Raw genomic sequence first — 25,234 nt, 5'->3', positions numbered from 1 at the left:
CTAGCAGAGCACAGGGAGAACAGAGGCCGAGAAGCAGCAAATGAGAGAACAGTGGTTTTCTTGTGAAGCCAAGGTTTTTTTGTTTTAAGTAAGCACAAGGGACTCCTGATGTGGAAGGGAGTCTTTGAATTATTGGAAGATGCTTTGGGGGTAGAAAACTGGGCTGAGGCTGGCCTCTGTGGATTTGGGGGAACTCTTTGAACAGAGGTGTCTGGAGACACTTCTCCAAAACTCAGCGACTGGTTCACAGGACAAGTTAAATCTTTTCATGTTGAAAATAAATAAATTCCTGAATTTATGTCCTGCCCAAGGATTTGGCTACCTCTGATGGGGCTGAGAGCACTGGGAGGGGCATCCTAGGATCCATTTAAGGTCTCATGAAACTGATCATATGTCCTTCCAACTCCTGTGGGCACTTGCACTGGGCTGAGTGCTGAGTCCTGTGCATTGAACTATACATAAGAAGCATATCTTCACCTCAGTAGGGCTTATTTAGCTGCCAGGTGAAAACAGGATAAACGTCATGGCAAATGCAAAGTAGAAAGTGATAAGTTCTGATATTTGCACCCATTGTTCTGGAAATTCAGGGAAGGCGAGAGATCCCTTTGGCTTGGAGGTTAAGAGGGGTTTGCGATGGTGGTAACCAGTTACACAGACTGCCTCGTTTCTTCCTCACCACAATCTAGAAGGCAGGTCCTACTCTCATCCCCATTTTATGGTTGAGGAAACTGAAGTAATTTGTCCAAGGTCGCATTTGTTAAGTGTTGTGCTAGAGAAGGGAGGAGGAGAAGGGCATCTCAGGTAAAGGGAACAACCTGATGAAGGCATGAAAGCAGGAAAGCACAGGACAGGTATGGGCAGTGAAGAGGAGTTCTGTTTGCATGGAAATGATGAAAGCCAGATGGAGGAGGTCTTTGAATACAAAGCTGAGTCTATCCTTCATTCTGTAGACAATAGGGAGCCACTGAAATTTCCTGAGTAGGAGAGTGTCATCATCAGAGCAGATAAGCTTTTAGGAAAGAAGAGAATCAGATGTGTAGAGCATTAAGCAGTGACTCTTATAGCACGTGTGACAGGTGATTCACTGCGCCCAGAGGCCTACTACTTTGGACAATGCAAGGAGAGAACATTTCTTTTCATGTTGTGAAGAGGTAATTCATTTCCTAAGAATGAAGGGAAAATGGTCCGTATTTCAATTCTTTCCAACTCCATCTACATGTTTGTGCCTATTACCTTGACCCCCAAACAAGACTCTAGTCATTGCTACTCCATCCTCTTTCTGTCTCCTTACTGGATTTCTTTGATACCAGTGCCAGTTATTTTCTAGATCACCCTCACACCATTTTATTGGAATGAATCCAAACATCTTTTATGCCTTCAGGCATTTATTGACTTTGGAGGAGGTGGGAGGTGACTGCAAAGAGCCCTGAACTCAGGTTCTAGGTCCAGCCAGTAACTCCTGTTGTGGTTCTGGGATGTGTGATCTTTGATTTTGAGCTTCCCTAGCTGCAAGATGGGGATTATAATACCGAAGCAAGTGAGAAACATGAGATGGTGGTGAGGGAAACCAGAGTCTGTGTATCGGTGGTCCTCAAAGTGTGGTCTCCAGGCAGCAGCAGCACCGTCCCCTGGGAACTTGTTAGAAATGCATGTTACTGAGCCCTGCCCCAGACCCACCCAATCGGAAGCTCGGTGTGGCTTCTCCAGGGGATCCTGTGATGCGGAGTCAAGTTTCACTTGGGTGGTTCCCACCTTTTGGCCCTTGAACACTGGCTAAAATGAACATTGGTGTATGTATATCTGTTCGGGTCCCTGTTTTCAGTTCTTTTGGGTATATACCTAGGAGTGGAATTGTCGGATTGCATGGTAATTCTATTTTTAGCTTTTTGAGGACCCACCCGTTTTCCACAGCAGCTACACCATTTTACATTCTTACCAGCACTATTCAAGGGTTCCAATTTTTTCACACTATTGACAACACTTGTTATTTTCCATTTGATTTTAGCCATCCCAGTAGGTGTGAAGTGGTATCACATTGTGGTTTTGATTTGCATTTCCCTTATGACATCTTTTCATAGGCTTCTTGGTAATTTGTATATCTTCTTTGGAGACATGTCTCAGCAAGTCATTTGTCCATTTTTTAAATTGGGTTGTTTGTCTTTTTGTTGTTGAGTTGTCGAACTTCTCGATATTTTCTAGACTTATCAGAAGTATGATAATTGCAAATATTTTCTCCCACTTTGTAGGTTGTCTTTTTTAGTCTATTTTTTAAAAATTCAGTTTATTGAGGTATAATTGATATAGCATAAACTGCATATTTAAAGTATACAATGTAATGAGTTTTGACATAGGTAAACACCTGTGAAACCATATATTCACAAACAATATATTCAATAATAAACATACCTATCACCCCCAAAAGTTTCCTAATGACCCTTTATAATTCCTTCTTCCTGCCTTTGCTTTCTCTGTTAATAATAGTGCTCTAAATACCCTGCTGTTGACACTGAAGCATAATGGGAAGATACCTAATCTGGGATTCAGGAGCCCAGACTGCTTGTGTTCTGGCTCTGTGGGTGGTGGATGGTGATGTCCAGTGGCCCATTCTATTCCTTGGGCTTGCTTCCTCACCTGCACAGGATCAGCTGTCAGCAGTTCTCATCCATTCTGGCTGCATATTAGAATAATCACTTGGGAAGCAAGTGGTTATTGCTTTTTTTAAAAAACAATATTTTAATAATTTTATAATTAATTTAAAATAATTATTGCTTTTTAAAAAATACCGATGTCTATCCCACATCTTTTGGATGATAGTTTCTGGAGGTGGGATCCTGGTGTCTGTGCTTTATAAACATCTCCCCTAGTGATTCTGATACACAGGAAGTTGAGATGATTTCCCACACAGCCTTCTTATCCAAAGTACCATGGTTTATATATCACTTTGTTTTCTTCATATTGATTTCATTTTACTCTCAAAAACACCGTGAGGTAGGTAAGATGTAGCTTGTTTAAAGACAAGGACACAAATACATCGAGTGGATAAAGGACTTGAGTGGATGTGAGGTAGGTGGGGCTGGAAGGAAGCATGTGTTTCCCGTCATTCCCTTCAGTTGCCATTAAACAAGATGACACCAACATGCAGGCAGCCAATGGCTTCCAGGTAGGGTCTCCCAGGGTGGGGTTACCGTGGACCAGGGTCTGCCTTGCCTGTGTATCCAGAGATGGACAGATTCTCAGGACTAACTCACTCTAATTCTCTGGGTTATTGATATTGAATGTAAAACGCCATTTATTGATTGTAGTGGAGTCTGTTCCTATCTAGTTAATGGAAGAATGGTGTTTGCTCTCCTAGACACCCTTCTTGGCTTCATGGTAGCAGGGTATCTGGAGAGCACCTGTGTAACCTGAAGGTTTACTGGGTGAGTCAATGAGATGCCTTCAGCTGCTGTTACAGAACCCAAGAATAACGTGAACAATAAGTGAATGGTCATCTCACATGAGAAGACCACAGGTTGGTGCCTCCAGGATTGGATCGTTCAGTGACTCAACATCATCCTCATCCCCCAGGGGCTGGCTTCTCTCTGCTCAGCCATGGTGGCTGTGTTGGTAATGTCTCCCCTCATGGTCAGGAGGAGCCTGCAACAGTTGATGACACGAAGAGTAGTGGGCAAGTGAGGCAGAGTGGTACTCCTCCACACGAAGTCCCCAGCAGGCTTCCCATTTGGTCCAGTGGGCCAGGCTTGAGTCTCATGGCTGTTCCAAAACTTATCACTGGCAAAGGGAAGGAGACCCCCATGACTGGCTTAATCCAATCATGATTACCCACTGGGGCTGGGATACACTGGCTTATTCCAGTTGTGATTAGCCCCCTTCTGAGATGGGGCTGCATATGGAGGGTGTACTCCTGAATAAAGTTGGGGGGTATCCCAGCAAGAAAGAATCGGGGGGGGCGGTCAGCTGGCTCACTGGGGGAATGTGGAATTGCAACCGAGAGTCTGGTGTTTTTGAGAACCACGTCATCTGTGCCGTAGAGAAGCCTGGTGACCAACTGCTGTCCCTCCTCTGAGCACGCCTCCCGGTGGGCGAGCCCCATACTCATGTCTGGCAGCCACCACCGTGCTCTCTGTCTCCCTGGTTGGTGTGAGATTAAGACTCAGCAGTTGCTGCCGTTTTGCTCCAGGCTAACCACCCTGAGTTGGCTAATGCCTTCTTTATTCAGACTGTTTAGATTCCAGCCTTCTTGACTTACATTCTCGTCTAGTGGAAGAAACCATGTCACCCTGAGTAGGCTTTGGTTCCCTGCTCTTTCAGTAGTGATTTGGGGACACTTTGCCCTTGTAAGGTGGCTTCTGCAGGTATCTGGTGCTTCCGTGAGGATGTCTTGATTGGTACTAAATTAACTCTCAGAAGGTGACCTTACCTCCTTGTTTCAGGGGCTTCTTTCTGTAGCCTGGGTGTGCAGACTCCATCAGCTACCATTTCAGGGCTGTTTGAAGATGCTGTTCAGATCGGTGCAGGGGAGGTGCCTAGGTGGAGGTTAAATCTGGTATGCAGGCAATACGCTGGCAGGTGGCATGGGGGTTGGTTTGGGCAAATACAGACATGACTGTGATGTGGTTGGGTGTCAGTTCAGGTGGGAATACGGGTCATTGGTCAGTTGCCTCATCGATCTTTACAGGCTGAGCATTTTGCCTCATTGATTTTTCACTGTAGACTGAATCTTGTTCATTGTTCACTTAGAGATTGCTTCATTTCTTTTCAATTCATTTTTCTGTGCCCGTTTGACACTTGACCACATTGCGCTATCCTTCCTCGATGTGGATGCTGATCACCACCCCTTTCCTGGAACAATCTCTGTGACCTTGGGAAAGGCCTTTAAGCTCTCTGAACCTCCGTTTCCTCATCTGCTAAATGGAGATGATAATTCTTGCCCAAAGCATCTAGACGTCGGAGAGGCAGGCACGTGGGCGTCCGGGAGAGTAGCTCCTGAGAGGTGATGGCAGGGTTTGCTTGGTCAGGGAACGATGTCCTTGCTCAGACTTGGCACTGGAGGAAGAACCTCCACTTGAGGGGGGGTGCTGAGATCCTGCAGCCTCAACCCTCACCCAGAGATTGGGATTTCTCCTGCTAATAACTGCAGCTTCGGCCACATTGGCTCCCGAGGACGGAATGCATCTTGCTTAGAACCTCAGCCCAAGAGTGCATTTACAGCTGCCCATTAATATCTAACAGCACAGTTGAGACAAAGCTGGACATTTTAGTAGGACTTTGCCTGGGGCCTGGAGGTCAAAAAAGGAAAACAGAGTTACTATAACAAGTCAGTGTGGTTTCCAAGTTATGGCTTATTTCACGTCTTCGATAGATGAAGCTCCAGTTTAACGCCAACTGTGCTGCCAGGACCACTGTCCTTTTGACCCCTGGCTAGACTCTAGAGACCCTTTAAAGTTTAGGCATGAAGACTGAGGCCCAGAGAGTGATGGGAGTCCCCCCTGCTACCTGTGAAATTGTGTCATCTGTAGACCTGTTTGGGGGGCCACCTGTTACCCGGATGGCTGGTGCAAGGATGGTCACCCCTTCGTGAGCATAGCCTTACACCGTAGACCAGGACAGAGGCTCATTATCCCTCAGTAAAGCAGCAGCTCCCACGGGGCACCAGAAACACCTGCATTACAGACAGTGAGGAAATGAGACAGCCGGGCGAGGTGCCTTGAAGTTGAACCTGCTCTTTGGGTGTGAGGATGGAGGGGCCTTTGAGCCTGGGAATGAGTTAGGAATGGATGAAGCAGAAACCCCTATTTGTTCAGAGAGGCACATTTTATGCATCTTCCTTTGTCTATGTTTATTCCGTTTTCCCATCAGATTTCATATAATCATAGAGAAAATTGCAGCCTCTCTCAGCTATGGTAAGAGGAAGCAGGAGAAGGGGGTTACAACAGGCGGGCAGTCTTCTGCCAGGAGGTTAAAAGGAGGGATGCTGTGTGTTCTGGGGCTGTGGCGATGGTGGACAAAATGTGTTACTTGAGTGGGCCTTTAGCAGAAAGAGGACATCAGGGGGACAAAGTTTAGACCACTTGTTGCAGATGCTTCTCTCACCTGGAGATTTTCCTTCCAGACCTAAATCTTGATAGCTTTGGTTTTTTCTGTTTGTTTGTTCGTTTGTTTGTTTGTTTTTAGTAAGTGAAGCAAATTACCTTAAATTTCTCAGTCTACTTGACAGAATTTTTATAAAGACTAAGTGAGAAAATAGATGTAAAAGAATTTTGAGGAATGAAAGCCAGCATACCAACATTTCCCAAAGTGTGTATCATGGAACAGTGTTCCTAGAGATATTAATAGGTGTTAAGCAGTGGAAGGGTTCCTTAGTCAAACATGTTTGAGAAACCCTGGTTAATAATCCTTCAGTAGGTGTCTTTATCAAAAGACTTCTCTGGACTTTCATTTTTTATTTTTTTAAAATTTATTTATTTTTGGCTGCATTGGGTCTTCGTTGCTGCACGTGGGTTTTCTCTAGTTGCGGTGAGCGGGGGCCACCCTTCGTTGCGGTGCACGGGCTTCTCATTAAGGTGGCTTCTCTTGTTGTGGAGCATGGGCTCTAGACATGCGGGCTTCAGTAGTTGTGGCACGCAGGCTCAGTAGTTGCGGCGCACAGGCTCAGTTGCTCCGTGGAATGTGGGATCTTCCCGGACCAGGGCTCGAACCTGTGACCCCTTCATTGGCAGGTGGATTCTTAACCACTGTGCCACCAGGGAAGTCCCAGGACTTTTAATAATAAGCTAATGTGCATCTTGGCAGTCCAGGAGGATGACTGGTGTTTCCCAAACTTGCTTCATCAGGAACCCTTTTCGGGCAGAGCTTTGGGAGGCACTGATGTTCTTCTCGGTGCTCTGATGTTATAATTGTGTGGGTTGGAGTTGCAGGTGGTAGAAGGGGCTGTGCTTTCATTCAGTTAGCTTTGATAGGCATCTGTCCATTACCTTTTCTCATTTCAACATTTCTTCCCCTTCTCAGCAGCATCCATGCCATGGCAACTGTGAGCAGGAGTTCCTTAGAATCCAGAACAGTTTGCGGGGGGAGGGAGTCCACTTTTTAAAATTAAATATTGTCTTACTCTACATTCTACAGCATGGATGAACCTTAGAGACATCATGCTAAGTGAGATAAGCTGGACACACAAGGACAAGTACTGTATGATTCCACTTATATGAGGTCCCTAGTCAAATTCATAGAGACAGAGAGTAGAATGTTAGTGGCCAGGGACCTGGGGGGAGAGAGGTTTGGGGAATTAGTGTTTAATGGGTACAGAGTCTCAGTTTGGGATGATGGAAAAGTTCTGGTAATGGATGACAGTGATGGTTGTACAACAATACAAATGTGCTTAGTGGTATTGAACTGTACACTTAAAAATGGTTATATCACTTATATGTGGAACCCAAAAATGATGCAAATGAACTTGTTTACAAAACAGAAACAGACTCACAGACATAGAAAACAAACTTATGGTTACCAAAAGGGAAGTGGTAGGGATAGATTAGGAGTTTGGGATTAACAAATACAGACTACTATACGTAAAACAGATAAACAACAAGGTTTACTGAACAGCACAGGGAACTATATTCAATATCTTGTAATAACCTATAATGGAAAAGAATATGAAAAAGAATATACATATGTATGTATGTGTGTATATATATATATGTATATATAAAAAACTGAATCACTTTGCTGTACACCTAAATCTAACATAATATTGTAAATCAACTATAGTTCAATAAAAAAAGAAGAAAAATGGTTAAAATGGTAAATTTTTACCTTATATAGATTTTACCACAGTTTTCTTGAAAGTTAATATTAAAAAGTCTTGTCCTTAGCCTGAGTTCTTTTGACTTCAGTCTAATTTCTTTCAGATGCCTACTTTTAGACCTTCACTGGTTTGCATAACTGGGTGCCCAAGATTCTCTTTATAACCTGAGCGAAGAGAGGGCTCCTTGTTAAGAACTAAATAACTGATGCTGAATATCTTTTGCCATTTCCACTCTTTTAATATTATTAATTTTGGCTATAAATTTATGAGGTTTACAAACTAGCCTGTACTTCTTAAGCATTTGCAATTTCCCTTTAGTTAAATTGAAACTTTGATGTGATCGCTTTTCTTTCACAAAAAATAAGTGTACAATGCTAGGTCCCTTGGGAAAATACTTCAGTTGGCATCCCGTTCTTCCAGCCAAGGCCCCTGGGTGCAGCCTCTGCCTCTACCGAGGGCTGGCACAAGCAGGGGGCCCTGATGCCTCTGGGGCTTTCTGCAGGCTTAGGTTCAGATCTTAGCTTCACTTCATGTTAGGTACTGAGAAACAGTTTCTCATCTAGAAAATAAGGATACCATTAGCATCCTCTTGGAGCATTTAAATGAGATGCTTTCTGCAGACCACACAGCTACCTTCTCTGTAAGCCACTTCCCTCCATGACTCCCTCCCGTACCAACCCTGGCAGACTCTGCAGACAGCCTTGCCCTTGATGTCCCAAACTGGACTCTTGACTTCTTGGTTCCCCTGCCCTGTTCCTCCCCAGCCTTCCCTATATCAGTGAAATGACACTACCATCCACCCAAGTGCTCAAGCCAAAATCAAGGAGGTATTATGAATATTCCTCTCATTTCCATATTCACCCGCAAGCCCTACTAGAGCAGTGGTGACCTGCTTTCACCTGCATCACGTGAGCCAGGCTGCCATCACCCCTCAAGGAACTCCTGCAGGTCTCCTGTTCCACCCACAAACCATTCTCCACCTGGAGCCACACTGAGTTTGTCAGTGATAAACGGATCGCGTTACTTCCTTGCTTAAAACCTTTTCGTGGCTGCCCATACCGTTTGGAATGAAATTCCCGCTCCTTCCCCTGGATTTGAATGCCCTCTGTCATCTACCCGCGGCCTTTCCCTCAGACCCCGTTATTCACACTTCCCTGCTCGCCCAGTGTCTTCCGGCTGCTCAGCCTTCTGCCCTTTCCTTGCCAAGTCTGCCCCTTTCTCAGTTTCTGCACTCACTCTGCCCTTGCCCTAGAATGCTCTTTCCCCAAATCACTGCATAGTTGGCTTCCTCCTTGTTGTTCGTTTAGCCTCCCTGCAAGCCTCAAGACACCTCTACTGGCCACTACAGCTAGGGAATGCCCTGCCCCCGCAGTTACTCTGTATGAAATGACTATCTTTTTTTTTTTTTTTAAAGGACTTACCCTATCTGAAAATAACGATTTTTCCTGTGTACTGTCTGTCTTCTCCCTATTAAATGTAAGCTCTGTGACATCGAAATCTTTTTGTCTTAGTCACTGTGCACCCTTGGAACATGGGTTCCTGGTATGTTGTAGGAGCTGAACAAGTGCTGTCGAACGAATGAAGGGATGAACTTGGGTCACCCTCCCCGCTTGCTACTTTGCCCCTTATATCATCCCTTGGCCACCGAGAACTTGTCCAGTTGTGCCACCTCCTTGGGCTAAAGGAAAGGGTCCTCTCCCAACACATGCAAAACATCAAGGAAAATGGAGGTGATGACAGTCCAAAATTGTTTAGTTTTTATACTCTAATAGGCTAGGAGGCTTTCCTTTCCTCCCAGTTAACCACTGCATTGGTCATGGGGTCTTCTAGACTTATCCCCCATCCCGCTTTGACATACAATCTTCAGTGATGACTCTGATGGGTGGCCTCTTGGTTCACAGGGAAGTGTTGGGTCCATCAGAAGACCTGAGTTGTGGACATGTGAAGAGCAGAGCTGAGTCTTGGTGTCCCCATCTGGACAGTAATAATAATGGGTTGGATGGGGATAGATACATATTTTTGGAGTCATGAGTGTTGATTGCATATGAAGGAGCATGTGGAAGGCAAGATATAACCCACAAACAAGAGGTGGTGGTGGTGGAATTTCAGGCCGTGTAAGAGGAGGAGGTGGCCAGAGTTGGCAGGTGTTTTCCTCTCTGTGGGGAACGTTGCGTGTTTCCGTCCACTGAGTAATGTGCAGAGCAGACTCATAAGAGCTGCAGAGTCTACTTCAACGTCTCCTGGGTCTCGCAATGGATTCGACCCTCTGTCACGCCTGAGATCCATCTCTTGGACTCTTGTGCCCCCAGTGACACAGCTTCTGAGCAGGTCCCGAAAGGAGGTGTCAAAAGCATCCAACAGGATTCCTTCCTCTGCCTGGCCTTGCCCCGGGCCCTCCAGCATTAGCACTGGCTCTGTATTCTTGTCACCTGGAGAAGGAGGACGGCATGGCCAATTCATAGGGGTGCTATAGGAGGGACTTCGTCCCGGCAGGAGTGCTGACGAGAGGCCCCAGCATTGATGTGGGGCAGAGGTTGTCCTGTTGAGGGCTGTGCTGTGTGGTCTCTTTACAGTGATGAGCCCCTTGGAGAATGGTCTTGGAGGGTCTTCACCATTCTGTGCCTCACTTGAGAAATGATGTCAGGATGGGGTTTAAGATTTCCTGCTCCTTGCTCGTTTGTTGCTGGCACAAATACGGAAATAGAGTCAGGTCTCAGCAGAATGGAGTGGGTTGGGCAGGGGGCAAAGGAGTTGGGAGATTGGAATGTGTTAGTTAATCGAGATTCATTGCTAGAAACCACACGTCTCCTTGGTCCTTTGATTCATAGGTGTGTGCCCAGCAGGTGGGAAAGGCAGGATGACAGGGTGGCACAGGTCCCCACTGCTAGGGACCCAAACACTTAAAGCCCATGGGAATAAGGAGGGGATGGGGAGCCTAGAACCACCTCCTTAGGAGGAATGACACGTTATACTAGTGTTCCTTGATCAATACTAACTATTTTTAAAATTCAGTGTTGCCATGGTGATGGAGATTATTTCCAAACTTTAAGATATAAGGTACCCTATTCTGCGAGCTCCTTGAGTATTTCCAGGTAGTAGTGCCTGGCCCCCAAACTTTGTTGCAGTCGATTCTGAACCTTTTTTTCAAAGGAGTGACTATAGCTCTGTTCTGCTTCCGGCTGCAGGGAAGATTTCTGCCAAGATTCACGGCACGCAGCTGAAATATGTTTTGTATTTTCTGAGCTTTGGCTCATCGTGGAATTAAATAGAGCTAATTACATGAATATAGACCAGCAAGGGAGACAACTGTTCACTTCCTGATTTTCCCGGGAATTGAAAAAGAAAGGGAGGGGATAGAGGACAAGCAGGGGACAGGGGAGAGGAAGAGCCTTCCCACCGCACATCAGATGACAGCAGAAGTGCGATTATGTGGCCCAGACGTGCCCCAGATAGCCTGTTCCCTCATGGTGTTGCCATTTGGTGGCATCACCAGCTTCCCTCAGGAGGACCCTGTGGGCTGGAAGGCAGGAGGCCGGGCTGTGGGAAGCAGGTCTGCTCTGCTGGGGGTGGCAGTGATGGCCTGGGGTGGGGAGGCATTTTGGGAGCAGGTGGTACCCAGAAGAGATGCTGAGTGCAGTGGGCTCCCATCTGGCTCCCCCTAGCAACCTGCTTCTAGCATCCTTTCCAAACCTGTTGACCTTTTTCAGTCAGAAAAGTTTACTTAGAGATTTCTACCAGTCTAAAGAAGGGAATTTCCATTCCTTTTAAAATTCCTTCTCCTGCTAAAGATAGGAGGTGGAATAGGCAGGGTTATCAGTTAAGCCCTTCCGTGGGTGGGATGGCTTCAGAGCTTGGAGGCCGCCTGCTGATTCTGCACTCAACTGTCGAGTGTTGGGGTCCTCAGAGGCCGCAAGCAGCGAGGGTCCCTCCTTGAAAGGTTAGCTTGCTCCCCAGGCTCTGACTCAGTGAATGGGCCAATGCCTGAGCGGACAAAGTGTGTCCTGCTCCAGCAGTCCTTGCTGAGAGAGAGAAAATAGGTCCAAGGAGTGTGATGGAGGCTCGCTTAACAGCTGCATGCCCCACGTTCTCTGGGGGCAGGTCGTGGAACTAGACCGCAGTGGGCTCTCCCAAGGCTCTTCACAACTTAGATTTCAGCCACTACAAAGCCAGTTTAGGTGAAGATGCAGAGACTGGAAGGAGAGACTTCAGCACCAGCCTTGTGTTTTGCAGTGAACGCACCCTCCCCGGGTATTGTCCTCCTCACCATTTCATGGCAAAGGCCATTTGTGGAACCCTCCCCACATCAGCGTCAGCCTGTGCTCCATGAAGCCTGAAATGCTTCAGTCTCACTCCTCCTAGATTTAAGCCCAAAAAGAAACATAATGATCTCCCTTGACTCATCACCCTATTTCCAGAAGCACCATTTTACAGATGGGGAAACTGAGGCATCAAGAAAGCAGGACTGTGGCCAGTGAGGAGGACCCTTCCTGATACCTGTAGCATCCTTGCTGCTGTGATTCAGGGAGGGGAGGCTCTTATGGGGGCCTGTGGCTGACACGTTAACCTCTGTGCACGAAGGATATCCTGCCCCTTCCCACGACCGTGGCAGGAGAGAAGGGCCTCGAGAGAGAGGAGCTCATTAGCCTGAAGCCCACGTGATGTGGCTTTGCTTTCTGGTACCCGGCTGGGAGTCCAGCGAGGGAAGATGGCAAGGCCCAGGGGAGTGGGGGAGTGGGTGGCTGGGAGAGCGGCAGGGGGCCTCCTTCCCAGGTGAAGATCAGTTAGCGAAGCAAGTCTTCCATCCACGTCGCCCTGGGCCATACGCCTGAGACGGGGCTGCACGGATAGATGACTATCCCAGCACATGGTGGACCCCAAGCCCCTTCTCTGTGACGCGAATGTCCACCCAGGTCTTGGGGCAGCAAAAGTGACAACAAATCCTGCCTTTGCCACAGCTTTGGGGTGTCTTGAGCATCTTCCCATGATGTGCCTCCATTTCTGCACCTCCAGAGGCCAGTGGGGACCCTCAGAAGATACTGGGAGCCAATCCCCTGGATAGGGCATTTCTCACCGGCCGGGCCAAGGGCTGGGGTGGAAGAGAGTGACCACACTGACGCCAAGTCGGCTGGTGCATCTGCCCCCCGGTTCCTGGCTGGCTGGTTTCTTTAAATGAGACGCTGGAAAGAAGCTGACGATTCTCTCCTCCCAGCCCAGGCTGCTATTGAGAGCGTTGTGTTTTTAAAGCCTCACAGCCAGACTTGGAGGCTTAGCGACTCCCCTGCCCGAGCACAGTGCCTGGAATATAAAGGGCTGCCACGGTGTAATAATAGAGTTCCTTCTTGGGCTTCCTGGGCTCGCTGGAGCTCCCACTCGTCTCTGCTGGGAACAGCAGACTTGGCCAGGGAAAGGTGGTTCTGCACCCTGGGGGGCTCCCTCAAGGCCAAGGATAGGGAGGCCTGGGGGAGGGGAAACCATAGATGGCGGCCTCAGGGGTCCAGCGTGGACCTAATCTCTGAATGGGGGTGGCTCACTGACTCACCCTCCTGCAGAAGCTTCTTCCAGGCTGCTTGCAAAAGCTCTGTCCATGGTAATCACGTTCCCCCAGCCCTCTCTAATAAACTGGAAAGTAAGGATTAAGTAGCTGAGCTTGGTGCTGAGTTTCCCAGGGACCAGGCTGGTTGCCTGGCGGCTGGACGCTAAGCCTGTGCCTGGCTCCCCACGGCTCCCTTTTCCCCATCCTTCATGCCCTTCTCCAGCCCTTCCTCCGACCACCAATGTCACATTTCTCATTGCTCAAAAGAGCAGAAGCAGAGGGAAAGCAGACTGGAGGGATTGATTCTTGGGCTTAGGACCTGCCCCAGCTGTGGCTGCCTTCTGCTTTTGTGCTGGGTTATGGCCAGGCTGACCCTTCTGGGTCCCCGCTCCTGCACATAAGACTGTCCAGTCACAGTGCTATGACCCCCTCTTGGGAGGACAGTTACTTTGACTTGATCTTTCCCCTAGTGGTAGTGATGGATTGCACTATGACACCCACACGCTGGGGCACTTTTCCTCTTATGAATGTGGCAGTCATTTCTGAGACCTCAACAAGGAGGAGGGGTGACAGCGGAGGCCAGGACTAGGTAGTGAAGCACACATGGGGCTGCATGCCCATCGTGGCTTCAGAAGGCAGGCACAGATGTCCCATGTAAATATAATCCTCCAGGAACAGAAAGAAAATCACAATTCATGGCTCCTACTTCTAGAAACCAAGAGTTTCAAGTGAGATATGCAGACAAGAAAAAATACTGGTTACTTATGATGTTCTTCTGAATGCATAGATTACAAAGTGGAGTAGGAAGCTCACAAAGGCCTTTCTCCATTTTGCTGGTTTGGATCAAGAGCTGGCTGGTGTTTCTTGGATGAAATAGAAAGGAGACCTGGGCTGTGTCCCCAGTCCCCTCACTGCCCTTAGCTGCACACACACAGTGCCTCCCTGGTTCCAAACTTCAGAAGGACCACTTCGGAGGAACATGAAGATATTTCTCCCCTGCAGCCATCGGCATGGCCATCTCCCACCTCTCGGGGCTTGGCAACTTGCGGTCTGGCTTTGGGGACAAGGAGGGAGCTACTGACACCCAGAGAGGACTTTCCCTGGGGTCAGCCTGAGGCACTGCAGGAACGGGGCGCTGTGCCCGGCCTCGGGTTGGAATCCGGCTCTGATAGGCAGCGTGCTGGCTGCGTTTCCGCCTGTGTTTGTTAGGGTGGTGCCAGCTGCTGGGACACACAAGTTCACCATTTCAGAGCCTCGTCCCAGGAGTGGTTTATTTCTTGTCTGACCTGGATGTCTGTGGTTAGTGGCTGGGTCCTTCCATCTTGAGGCTCCCCCATCTTGCAGGGCCTCAGAATCCTGTTTATCCAGCTGGTGAAAGGATCTGTCGAGAAGACATATCTATTTCTTACCTGCTTTGGTCTGGAAGTGTCACCATGACACTCCTTCACCAGTCATGCAGTCACACCTGGAGACTGTGTGGAAATGGAGAGGCCAAGAAGTGTAGGCCATAGCTGATAGCCATCTCTTTTCAACAGCAGCTGCACGGGTGGGGAAACACACAGTTTTGGTGGATAGCTAGCTTCCTGTCCCCTGGCCTCACCTGCGCAAGAAATGAATTACCTCTAGTGCAGCCCAGTCAGGGGGACTAAGGGGAATGAGGCTCCTGGTTTCTAGGAAACCAGGAGGGGTTGGGAGGTGGAGCTCGGCAGAGCTTGCCAGTGACTATGGCTGACCTCAAAGGGGAAGCTACAGGACCCAGTAAGAGACCTCAGCCATTGGAGGGCAGGGCTACTGTCGTCTGCTGTGGAGTGTCTGTAGCCCTTGCACCCAGCTGAGAACCCCTCTCGTGGTACGTGATCCATCAGCACGCATTGGCCGAATGAACAAATGCATCCGGACTTCCAGCAACCGGGTCTCCTGCGCTGTCTGTTTTCCTTGCCGCAGTTTTGTTGCCAGGCCCAGCTTCTTCTCCTCAACATAGGCTGCGCTGACGTCCTCTGCTGAGTAGGGCAGTGGTTCTCAAGTCTTAATTTGTGGATGCAAGGCAACCTCTTATGATATTCCAGCTGGAGGACCGGCAGTTCTCATTGTAAATTGTGTCTGAAAGATGTAGTTTCCCTGTTGCCTTTGAAGTCATGCTTTTAATGGGCAGAAGTGGGTATTTTAAGTAGCTCTAAGCCCTGATTAGAGCAGGGTGAAATCAGCATGGTGTGTTTGGGCTAAGTGGCTCAGCACCAAGATTTACTTGCTACTTCAGCTGTGGGTGATCCCACCTCATACACTCTGCTGTGAAGTCGTCATCCGTTCCTGGTTTAGGCATTCATCATTCATTCATGCATTCATAATTCATCCATCCGTTCCTTCATGTATTCCCAACATACCGACCCTATATCAAGCTCTGGGCTTGGAACTGAAGAGAAGAGTGGTGAAAAATACATAGTCATTTCTGACCTCCAGAAGCTCACATTTTTTTAGATGGCAGGGAGCACCAGTGGGCAAATATAGCAGCGTTTGTGGAATGTGAGACGCTTGTGGTTGTAGAATGTGAGACTATCTCGAGTTCCTGGGTGGACACGCAGCGGGGGCTGCCCTAGACCAGGGCCAGGGTCACACACGCTTCACTGGAAGGGTGAGGGCCTAGGTGAGGGAGTGCGGTGGTCACCCTGGGCAGGGGAAGCCACCTGTGCCGAGGACACGGAGGCATGGACAGGTGGAGAGCATCCCAGGAGACTTGTCAGCACAGCCCTCAAGGCAAAGGCCCAGCAGACAGGGGAGCATCGTGATGGGTTATGAAAGTCAGCACACACACGCACACACACACACGCACACGCGCACACACGCGCGTGCGCACGCACACACACCCAAACTCACCTGGAAAAAGCCGCACTATCTGCAAAATTCTAGTTTATCTCTGGGGCAGTGGGACACTGAGATCTCGTTGGCATGCTTCTTCTTGTGAAAGAAAAGTCTATTAGGGAGGATGTGGTGAGAGACACCTTACTCTTTTGGCTGGAAGGCTGGATTTTTCTGTGTATGCGTCAGGATTCTTTCATTAACAAATGCCAGAACCCTCACTGGCTTATGCAAAAGGGGAATTTTTGGCTCACGTAGCCAGGAAGTATAAGCATAGAGGTGGCTTCAGTGCACGTGATCTAGACATCTGTGTGATGTCACCAGGACCTGGGACTCAGGCTTTCTATGCCCTGGCTCAGCTCTGTTCTCTTCGTACTTAACTTCCTTCTCTTCAGGCTCCCCCCACCCCACTCCCCTGGTTACCAGATGGTGTCCGCAGTTCTTAAGCCCACCCCTCTCCAAGGCCACAGCCCATGGAAGACCTAGGACTTTCTCCTCAGCGCTCCATCCAAAGTCTGTTGCCTCCCAGGGATTCTGATCCAACCAGGTACCCATCCCTAAACTCTGTCTCTGTGACCTGCCCTTGCTCTGTGCTGATTGGTTTGGGCCCGGGTCATGTATCCTCCCTTGAACCAGGGGTGGAGTCAATTTCCCCAGACGCTTTTGGGCTGAGAGGGGGTGAAGGGGCGGATCCCTAGAGGATAAATGAATGGTAGCAAAAACAACAGGGAGGGCTTCCCTGGTGGCGCAGTGGTTGAGAATCTGCCTGCCAATGCAGGGGACACGGGTTCGAGCCCTGGTCTGGGAAGATCCCACATGCCGCGGAGCAACTAGGCCCGTGAGCCACAACTGCTGAGCCTGCGCGTCTGGAGCCTGTGCTCCTCAACAAGAGAGGCCGCGACAGTGAGAGGGCCGCGCACTGCGATGAAGAGTGGCCCCCACCTGCCACAACTAGAGAAAGCCCTCGCACAGAAACGAAGACCCAATACAGCAAAAATAAATAAATTAATTAATAAAAACTCCTACCCCCAACATCTTCTTAAAAAAAAAAGTTGTATAATCAAACACAATTCATCTAATATTTAATTCACCTAACAAAGTATTTGAAAAATTCATTAAAAAAAAAAACAGGTGTCTACTATCTCTAACAGTGTCTTTCTTTTTTTTTTTTTTTGAATCATGACTGTATTAGAGTTTCCAGAGAAGCAGAAACTACATATATATATCGAGAGAGAGAGAGAGAGTGAGAGAGATTGATTTTAAGGAATTAGGTCATGCAATTATGGAGACTCCAAGTCCAAAATCAGCAGAGTAGGACCACAGACTTGAGACTCAGAGGAGATCCCATGTCATAGTTCAAGTCCAAGGGCTTCTGCTACAGAATTCCCTCTGCCTTGGGGAGGTCAGGCTTTTGTTCTATTCAGTCTTCACCTGATCTGGTAGCCGCACACTTATATTTTAGGGGAGAGTCCGCTTCACTCAAAGTCCACTGATTTAAATGTTAATCTCATCCAAAAACACCCTCACAGAAACATCCAGAATACTATTTGACCACATATCTGGGCACGGTGGCCCAGCCAAGTGGACACATCAAATTCACCATCACAGTGACCGACAGTAAGAAGTATGCTTACATCACACTCACGCATACACATACGTGGCTGAAACAAAAGTCTCACAAAAGTCTTATCCTTCCTAAATGTGACATACTCTTATTTTTCTCTTCTATTTTATTTCATTAAAAAAGTACCGGTAACCTGCGCAGGTTACTAGACTGATGCTGGATTATGACTTGTCTTTTGGAACATCATCCTAGAAGACATTTTCTGGATGTTCTATTATCCCATGGCAAACGTCCTGAGGAAAACAGGATTCTGTCCAGAGGGTCAGGGAAGGTACTGCGTGCCACCGAGGGAGACCTGAACAGATTGCCAAGTCACACTATCACTGGGTGTGACCCCAGCCAGGACCTGTCCCTGCTCATGCCTCCGTTTCCTTACATGCCTCCGTTTCCTTATCTATAGAGGCCGTATACTTACAAATGCCTCTTCTACCTAACAGCGTTGCCAAGTACAGTACAATCAGAATGAGATAATATATGTGAAAACACTTTGTAAACTCTAAAGTAATTTCGTGAGGTAATTGCTATTTTTAAACTACGGTATAATAACTTTCTTCTGTGCCACTCAGGAATCTGAGAAGATGATGCTATTTCATGAAAATTAGTTTGAGCGCTTCACCACTTGCCACACAAAACAAAGCCCCAATTTCTCTAATCAAAATGATGATCAGCTTCTAAAAATGAGTCCCATCTCCCCTGAGATGATTCAGAATTAAAATTTGATTTCAAAGAGGGGGAAACAGCAGAGTGTTTGGGTTTGATTCAGAGACTTTCAGTTCTGTCTTCCCGCCCCTTTCCCACCCTACCTAGTTCAGTGAGTCCTTCCGGGCCATCTTGGGGTGACTGGGGTATATTATTTGCCTTGAAGAGTCAGAATTGGGCTGAATGCTACCTCTGATACTTTTGTTTTAAAACCAGCTGAGGGACTTCCCTGGCGGTACACTGGTTAAGACTTTGTCTTCCAGTGCAGGGTTTGCGGGTTCGATCCCTGGTCCGGGAGTTAAAATCCCACATGCCTTGTGGCCAAAAAACCAAAACATAAAACAGAAGCAATATTGTAACAAATTCAATAAGGACTTTAAAAATGGTCCACATCAAAAAAATCTTTAAAAAAAACAAAAACAAAAACAGCTGAATGATGACCTGAGAGAGGTGGATGGGATCTGGAATCTCAATGAGGGTTTCCTAGGTTGAGTCATCACTTACATGGATAGATGGAACGGACACAACTGGAGAAGTCCAGCTTTGCCAGGACGGAGAGCCTCAGGCCGCCCTGGAGGGCAGCTCTGCTCATCTGTGGGTCCTGTGCTGGGGTAGGAGGGCTGCAGCCGGCTCACCGCTGTGGCAGTGCCCGGTGGGGTCTCTGGTGAGGCAAGCTGAAGCCCACATCCCTGCTAGCTCCCCCTTCTCTTCCATTTCTCTTGTTTGTTCCATTTCTCTTGTTTGTTTGCTAATCGGCGTCTCTCGTGGTGTGTAGAATGAGAGGCTGGTTATTCCTATCACACGTCATCGTTTTCTGTGGGCTCCCCCCTCTCCAGGCGCAGTAATTTCGGCGTCCCCAGATGAGGGTGACAAGTGTTTGAGATGCATAACTGTGTCTCCTGTGTCTGTGTACAAGATGGAGAATGAGGCCTGGCACCTTTCTGCTCAGTAAATTTATAATTACGGGCTTCCTCGTCTTGCCTCTTGCAAAGCAGAGAGCTGTTGATTGGCTTGTGGGTCCGTGAGTGTGTACAGTAAGGCGGGGTGTGGCAGGCACACTTTCCCGGGGCTTGGCAGGTTCCAATACAGGGACGGCCAAAAGTTCCCTCCAGAGGGTCGGTGGCTGAGGCCTGATCTGCACCTGCCTGTCTGGAGTGAGGATGACCAGCCCTGCTGGAATCTGGTTGTTGGCAGTGGTGTTCTGAGAGCTGCGTTAGGCAGCAGAGAATATGGCACCCAAAGAGCGGGCTCCTCCAGACAAAGGCCAGGGAGCAGGTGCTGAAGTGGGTTCAGGTAAAGTCAGGAGACGTGGGAAGAGCCCTGGACTAGGAGGCCAGGGACTTGAGCTTAATCCCCTCCCCACCATGAACTCACTATGCGACCTCCTGCGAGTCCTTTAACTTCTGTGGATCACAGCTTCCTCATCACTAAAATCAGGGATTGGGAATCATCAAACTGGATCATCTCTTTCAGCTCAAAAACTTCTAGACTCTTCTCTGATATTTAGATTTGCCCAGGCAATTCATGATGAACCAGCCTGACCTCCTGACCCCTCTTCACTCTAACAGAGATGGTGCCATCGGGCATTTTTTGATTCTAATCCTTTTCATCTTCTTTCACCCTTGTCAACAATAACAACTCTCACTTAAGAAGCACTTACTTCGGGCCAGGAGAAGCCCTGTGCCGGGCACTTTCCAGCCCTTAATGCTTTCAGAGGGAAACAGTTGTGCCCACTGTGATGGGCATGACTTGTGAGGTTATGCCCTGGGAGTCCCTGGGAGTCTCCAGGGGCTTTGCTTTCCTCCTATAGAGCTGGTATTGCCGGGTGATGTCCTGGGATTTCTGTGTGGGGGAACTTACGTGGGTTAAACTGGGCTTCTGAGGGCTCTGGAATTGTGCATTCCTAGAAATAGGACGGGCTTTGCAATAATGCAAAGCTGGGTTTCACCCCCAGCTCTGCCACTTATGAGCCATATGCCCTTGCAGAGCTAGTTTCCTCACCTGAAAAGCAGGTCAGACACTCCTGACCCCAGCGAACAGTTGTCTGAGGAGTGAGGTAATGGGTGTGCAAGCATTTGCCTTGGGGCCTGGGGTCCCATGAATGATGCACAGATGCTGATGCTCCTCCTCGCCTCCAGCCCCTCTTCCTGCCAGTCAGGAAAGAGTTCTTGAGTCTCCACTCCAGGTCAGGTGTGGGTCTAGCACTGTGGACACACTAGTGAGCAAGGCAGGCCCCCCCTACCCCCACGGAGCTCACAGGCCTCAGCTTCAAACTCAGTTCTTTAAGCAAAGGCTAAATCGACAGGAGCGCGGAGGCTCCTCCCTGGGAGCGGCGGCTGAGCTCTTTTCCTTTAAGTTTCTTCCCTCAGCACTGTGCGTTTTAGTCTCAACCTCCCAGGGGCACCCTGACGAGGTCCTGGCTCCCTCTCCAGCCCTATCTCCTCTCGCTTTCCAGACAGACTCTTCCTGGTGTGCACCCTGGTTGAAATGCCCTTGCTGTGGCTCCATGGACCCCTTCCCAAGGAGGCCCTTCCTTTCCAGCTCTGCGGGTCCTCTCGAAGTTCACGGCTCAGCCCAAGTGCCATCGCTTCTCCAAGGCCTCCCACAGCCTTCTCCTTGCTCCCTAGCCCGGGGTTAGAGGTCAGCTGTCCTCACCTGAGCTCTTGAAGTCCGTCATGTAACGTTTCACCGTCTGAGTAATTGGGTTCTGGCGGTGTCTGCCCCCCTGACTCTGGGTTTTTCAAGGGCCTGGTCCAGCCTCGGCCATCCTTGGATCCATGGTGTCTTGCTCGTTTGGAATGTGCCCTAAGCTTACGTTTGCCATGTGGGGGAAGAGATGAAGGCCCTCCGCTCACAGGACTGCTGTCGGTCCTGGGTGTGCCAGTTTCCCTCCTCTGATGTTTTCTTGAGAATGTTTGTGGTTTTCATTGGGAATGAAAATGCCAATGTCAATGTCATTGTTAGCTGACAACGTCAAGTGTTTGTTTTGCTTTCCTTCTTCTTTCTTCTCTTGGTTTCCATCTAACTTTGTACTCTCTCTGCTTGTGGGAGGGGCAGATAGGTTTCTTTGGCTCAGCCATCTACCTCTTTCCATTACCTTGTTTCTGAGTTGTTTGGGAGCAGGAAATGAGAGAAATCCCACAGAGCTGAGATGTCTCCGAATAAGATGTAGGCCGTTCCTGCCCAGATTTCTCCCAAACTGGAAGAAATATGAAGCCATCCTCTGGAAACACACGCAGAAAAGAATCTTGAATAGAAATGAATGAGACCATTAGGATGGAAAGCTATTTTGTTCCACGGGGAGTTATTTATTTATTTGTTTATTTACTTGACCACTTTTCTTAAAGCATTTGTTCTCTGCCTTTAATGAAAACGTCTCAAAGGAGGCCTCACCCTGGGCAGCGGCCAAGACCTGCCTCATTAAAATGACGTCGGGGGACTTCCCTGGCGGTCCAGTGGTTAAGACTTCGCCTTCCGACGCGGGGGGTGCGGGTTTGATCCCTGGTCGAGGAACTAAGATCCCACATGCCTCGCAGCCAAAAAAGCAAAACATAAAAAAACCCAAAAGCAATATTGTAATAAATTCAGTAAAGGCTTAAAAAAAAATGAAAAATACAAAATGACATCGGGGCTCAGACCTGGGCAGTGCGCCCAGAGGACCTGGTGGCTGCCTCAGAGTAAAGGGATCCGGGATGTGGGTTGTTAATTTGGCCTCATGCACTGTCCAGCAGGGGGGAGGTGCAAAGGAGAAGCTTCCCCTGCAGTAGGTGCAGACCCAGAGGGCCAGGGCTGTAATGGACAGCCCCCAAAAGGGTTGTTTGAACTAGTCTTCTGTGCGTAAACAGTCACTGGTGGACGTCCCCGTCTGTGCCTGGCTGGGGTAAACTGAGATGTTTTAGCAGGACCGCATGAGAGTCTGCCATGGACTTGGACAGTCCTGGTCCTGGTTTCAGTTGGCCTCTAGGGCTTTTAGCTGTGCAACCTGGATTACTCCCCTCGGCTGTAAGGTGGGAGTGTCAGTAGTACTTATATCACAAGGCTGCTAGTCAGGGTCCCGGCAGGAAGCATTGTACATACAAATCAGGTCATTTGCACAAAGGTTAATAGAGGGGGTCTTGACACGTGCCTCCTTAGAGGCAGGGCAGTGTTTGGGGGCGAGAACGTTGAGGCCCGTTCCCTCCCCTAGGACCAAAGGGAGGCGGGCAGGAGGTGGTTCCCAGGACCTGCAGCCCCCCTCCCCTCCTCCTAGCCTCTCCCCCTCCCACTGGGCTTCGGCTGATTCTCCCCACTGGCTGCACCTAACCCGGCCCAAGGGCAAGGAGCCTGCAGAGGTATAGTCCATACAGGTCAGCCTCCTGGGCATGGAGAAGGGTTGAGAGCAGATCTGGAGGGGCAGGTGGAAGGTGCTCTGCATTGAGGGTTTGTTAAGATGAAATGAGAGTCTCTGGGAGGTGCTGGACCGTGGCTGGCGCAAACTCAGGCGTTCTGTGGGCAATGGCTGTTTATCATCATCATCACCACCACCGTCACCGTTATCGTTGTCACTGTTGCTAGTCTTGTTAACTAGTGCTATTACTGAAGTGCCCTCCTGCTGCCACCCAGCTTGGGCACTCATACCCACACACTGGGGACTGGCTCCCTTGGCCCCAGCGTCCCCCACTGCAGGTCTGTTTCAGCGTGTGCAGGATGATTTGAGGGCCCAGCCAGACAAGCTGTGGGGTGAAACTAAGCCTCTGCCTTTGTCAACCAGCATCACGTCTTTCCTTTCCCCCCCGTAGGGAGCCTGCACCCCTCCCTCGACACTGCTGTGCCGAGCGTGACCGTGACCCGAGGACGCGTCTCTGAAATGAAAGCCATGCCTTGGAATTGGACCTGCCTGCTCTCCCACCTCCTAATGGTGGGGATGGGCTCCTCCACTCTGCTCCCCCAGCAGCCACCCCTGCTGCCCCAGAAGCGGTCTTTGGTCACGTTCCGCGGGGAGCCCGCCGAGAGCTTCAACCACCTGGTGGTGGACGAGAGGACAGGGCACATTTACGTGGGGGCCGTCAATCGGATCTACAAGCTCTCCAGTGACTTGAAGGTCCTGGTGACCCACCAGACCGGGCCGGACGAGGACAACCCCAAGTGCTACCCTCCCCGCATTGTCCAGACGTGCAACGAGCCCCTGACCACCACCAACAATGTCAACAAGATGCTCCTGATCGACTACAAGGAGAACAGGCTGATCGCTTGCGGGAGCCTGTACCAAGGCATCTGCAAGCTGCTCAGGCTGGAGGACCTCTTCAAGCTGGGGGAGCCTTTCCACAAGAAGGAGCACTACCTGTCGGGGGTCAACGAGAGTGGCTCTGTCTTTGGGGTGATCGTCTCCTACAACAACCTGGACGACAAGCTCTTCATTGCCACGGCCGTGGACGGGAAGCCGGAGTATTTCCCCACCATCTCCAGCCGGAAACTGACCAAGAACTCAGAGGCGGATGGCATGTTCGCGTATGTCTTCCACGATGAGTTTGTGGCCTCGATGATCAAGATTCCTTCAGACACTTTCACCGTCATCCCCGACTTTGATATCTACTACGTCTATGGCTTCAGCAGCGGCAACTTTGTCTACTTTTTGACGCTTCAGCCTGAGATGGTGTCTCCCCCCGGCTCCACCACAAAGGAGCAGGTTTATACGTCCAAGCTCGTGAGACTTTGCAAGGAGGACACGGCCTTCAACTCCTACGTGGAGGTGCCCATTGGCTGTGAGCATGGCGGGGTGGAGTACCGCCTGCTGCAGGCTGCCTACCTGTCCAAAGCTGGGGCCGTGCTCGCCCGGACCCTCGGGGTTCGCCCAGAGGACGACCTCCTCTTCACCGTCTTCTCCAAAGGCCAGAAGCGGAAAATGAAATCCCTGGACGAGTCGGCCCTGTGCATCTTTGTCCTGAAGCGGATCAATGACCGCATTAAGGAACGGCTGCAGTCCTGCTATCGGGGCGAGGGCACGCTGGACCTGGCCTGGCTCAAGGTGAAGGACATTCCCTGCAGCAGCGCGGTGAGTCCGGGGAGGGCCTGTGGGCCGGGATGGCACGGTGTCGGGACCTAGGCTGTGGCCTCCATGGTGTGTGAATCATGTGTCCCATTTTGTAGATGAGACAAGTATGTCCCACCTCTGGGTCTCACTGGACTCGGATAATCACCAGCTCAAGCCTGCTGTGACCATGGCACTGAGCTTATAAGAGTCAGAGCTGGAGCTAAATATAGATTTCCTATCAGCACTTTTCTCTCTTCTGGTTGGCTCACTGGCTGTAAGAGGAGGGGCTGGAATAGGTGGAATTGTGTGCCATAGATGCCACGTGCACCGGGCATTCTTGAAGGCTGCACTGTCATATGTGGTGACTTGAGAGGTGTACCCACCTTCTTACCGACCATGCTGCAAGTCACTCTCCTGGGAGCTTAGAATAAAAACAATGGGTGGTGGAGGCAGGGCTTAGAGTAAAACCAGTACCGGGAGTAAGGAGGCAGTCATTTTACGTTTGGGGTGGATGTAGGACTTCAGGAGAGGTACGTTTTTAGCCCCTGCGTATCTTTAGGAAATGGGAAAATAAGATCAGAAGAAGTAGGGTGAGAGTCCAGTGAACATAGAGGGGAAAACAGTTTTCTAAGCTTGCTTAGAAAACTGTATTTATTAAGTATCTTCTGTGTGCACAGTCTCATGGAAGAAACATGTCACAGTGTCCAGAGCAGC

The 25,234-nt window shown here is 49.3% G+C and overlaps 1 protein-coding gene across 2 annotated transcripts in view; it reads left to right on the top strand.

The window, feature by feature from the left end:
* PLXNA4 (plexin A4) overlaps nt 1–25,234 on the top strand; it is a 622,339-nt gene that overhangs the window by 217,014 nt on the left and 380,091 nt on the right. For both annotated transcript variants that reach the window (XM_082632940.1, XM_082632941.1), the window contains one exon: nt 23,289–24,541. In XM_082632940.1, coding sequence (XP_082489066.1) covers nt 23,289–24,541 — 1,253 coding nt within the window. The remainder of the gene's footprint in view (nt 1–23,288; nt 24,542–25,234) is intronic.

The sequence above is a fragment of the Mesoplodon mirus genome (assembly GCF_964341445.2).
Source record: "Mesoplodon mirus genome assembly, chromosome: 9".
NCBI lineage: Eukaryota > Metazoa > Chordata > Mammalia > Artiodactyla > Ziphiidae > Mesoplodon > Mesoplodon mirus.
The sequence above is the reverse complement of the archived record's forward strand: the minus strand, read 5'-3'. Positions and strand labels throughout refer to the sequence as shown.